General features: G+C 37.2%; 1 protein-coding gene across 1 annotated transcript in view; it reads left to right on the forward strand.

The window, feature by feature from the left end:
* The window catches only part of LOC125026905 (nuclear receptor coactivator 1-like), a 34,709-nt gene that overhangs the window by 16,504 nt on the left and 15,705 nt on the right, over positions 1-2,500 (forward strand). Inside the window, exons 3-4 of the mRNA XM_047615506.1 lie at positions 1-78; positions 2,310-2,497. The exon at positions 1-78 is cut by the window's left edge and continues 129 nt beyond it. Coding sequence (XP_047471462.1) covers positions 1-78; positions 2,310-2,497 — 266 coding nt within the window. The remainder of the gene's footprint in view (positions 79-2,309; positions 2,498-2,500) is intronic.

Here is a 2,500-nt window from a genome sequence, read left to right on the forward strand (position 1 = left end):
CAGGCAGACCAGACGCCCCTCGAGAGGAACTTCACCGTTAGATTCAGATGCCTTTTAGATAACACTTCAGGGTTTTTAGTGAGTGTGCTTTCTTATGTATGTTCGGTTTCCATCTTTCCGTGTCTTTTTTTTTTTTTTTTTTTTTTTTTTTTATCTCTCTTCTCTTTTTCACCTTTTCCGTATTTTTCTATCTCCGTATTTGTTTTACTATTTTTAAATCCCTTCCCCTCCCTTCCCTCTTCTGCCATCTTTCATGGTTTTCGTGTTTCTTTAGGATTTATAAACATTTCAATTTCCCCGTCTTTTTCCTTTTCCTTTTTTTTTTTTCTTTAGATAACACTTCAGATGTAGCTTAGTATTCTTTTCTGTTCCATTAACTTACTTCATCATCTTCCTCTTCACTTCCATTTCCTTCGCCGCCATCTTTATCGTCTTCTTTCTTTTTATCTCTCCTTTTCTTCATCTTCCTCTTCTGTGTCTCTCCGCCATTTTGCTCACCCTTTTATTATTTTCTTCCTAACACCATTACCGTCTTTCTCTTCTTCATTACCATCCCCAGCTTTCGCCTCCTGAGCCTGTGTAATAAGTACTTGTTTGAGTTTCTCTTGCTCCGTGTTAAGGCGCCTGCTCAGGAAAACAGAGAAGGCTTTATATCATGCAGTTTAACCTAACCACCAGACCACAAGATGCAATCAAAAAGGTTTAACGAACTAGAAAATAACTCGTTTTTATCTCGAAAACAATGCTACTACACTGCTTGTTACGAGACGATAGGTAATTATGGTTTTACAACGCGGAAATATGAAACCTGATGCTTGTGATTTTAGATAGGCGGAGGGAGCAAGGGGGAGGTTGAGGCTGGTCAAGTGTAATGATTGTATAATCGTTTTACATTGCCTGATGCTGTGGTTTATTAGAGATTTAACACCAGAGTAAACGTTAGGCTGTGGTTTATTATCATAAATTATTGTCTCAAAGATTAGTTAAGTAAAGGTATTCTGGTTTATGGAATCATTTTGCTAGATTTTGATTTACCTCGCATTGTATCTGATTATCTCTTTATCTATCCCATTCTCTCTGAATGAATAAGATTTACCTCATATCATTTCGATTCCACCAAAGACGTAAATAGTTGCCGGATTTATAATGAGGAAATATCTCGCATTAACAGCAAGGCCATTCTGGGGGGCTGGGAGCAAGCATTTCTGCTCCACTGATTTCCTTATTTTTGGTCATCTTCCTTTCTTCTTTGCATACTCTACATTAGCTTCGTTTTTTGCATTTCGTGACCTGGTTAAACAAGAAATAGATTAAAAACACACGGAAATACAAACACAATAAATGGAAGCAAGAATGAGCAAACGAGAGAAGACGTTCGTGATGATGATGTCAGGACCCGAAACGTCAGCTGACTTTAGAAAATTCATTCTCGTCAAATTTCTTGAAACTACAGGAGTGTCCTTTTCCTCGTGGAATATCAATAGTGTGAAAATCTGTAGTTAATGTTCTCATTTTCGTTATCCATTATATTTCTGTTTGGATTTTTAGAGAACTTAGTGCTTATACACAGAAAAGTTCATTCGTATCTGTGTGCTCCTTGAAAATCATGAATATCTCTTTTCCCTATAAAAAATCCCGTCCTTGTAAGACACTATTGCTTGGTTTTCAAATTTTACATCAGTCATTATTTCAGTAGCATTATTTTTCAGTTTTTATTTTTATATTAACTAATATGTCCATCATTTTTTCTAGTAAAGCGTGTGGAATTTCATTGATTCCCCTTCCACAAAGTTCGGTATTTATTTTTGCCTTTTATACCTTTTGGCGTTCTGAATCTTTCTCTTTTAATTTCATCAGCTACTTGGTCGTCCCAGCTTTTTCAGTGTCAGCTCTGTCTCTTACATCACTCTGTTCTCATTTATGATGATCGAATAATTATGATATAATAATGTGTTATCATATTATATTGCATTTCTATTTTTATTCACTAGATTAGCCGCTGCTGAGTCGAGGAAATTCATTTCTCTCCGTATTATGTTTTGATTCATATTTATGTTTTACTAATTTACTCTATAGATATGTCCACGTGTTTATTGTCTTGTTGCTGTTATTTTATCACTGTCATTACTATCATCATCATTACTCTCATGAACATTTATTATTCTGATTATATAATAATGATAATGATGATGATTATTATCACTTTTTATTGCGTGAACTACTATTTCTTCTTTATTGTTATTGCCACCATCATCTCATTTATCGTTATTTTCCATCATGATTAACCCCGGCCACCCACCGCTCCGCAGAGGCTGGACGTGCGAGGGCGAATCAAGGTGCTTCACGGGCAGAACCGCAAGACCGAGGACCCGCCCCTGGCTCTCTTCGCCGTCTGCACGCCCTTCGGCCCGCCCTCGCTCCTCGAACTCCCGCAGAAGGAAGTGATGTACAAGTCGAAACACAAACTAGATCTTGCCCTCGTCTCGATGGACCAGAAGTG

The sequence above is a fragment of the Penaeus chinensis genome, chromosome 7, assembly GCF_019202785.1.
Source record: "Penaeus chinensis breed Huanghai No. 1 chromosome 7, ASM1920278v2, whole genome shotgun sequence".
Classification (NCBI taxonomy): domain Eukaryota; kingdom Metazoa; phylum Arthropoda; class Malacostraca; order Decapoda; family Penaeidae; genus Penaeus; species Penaeus chinensis.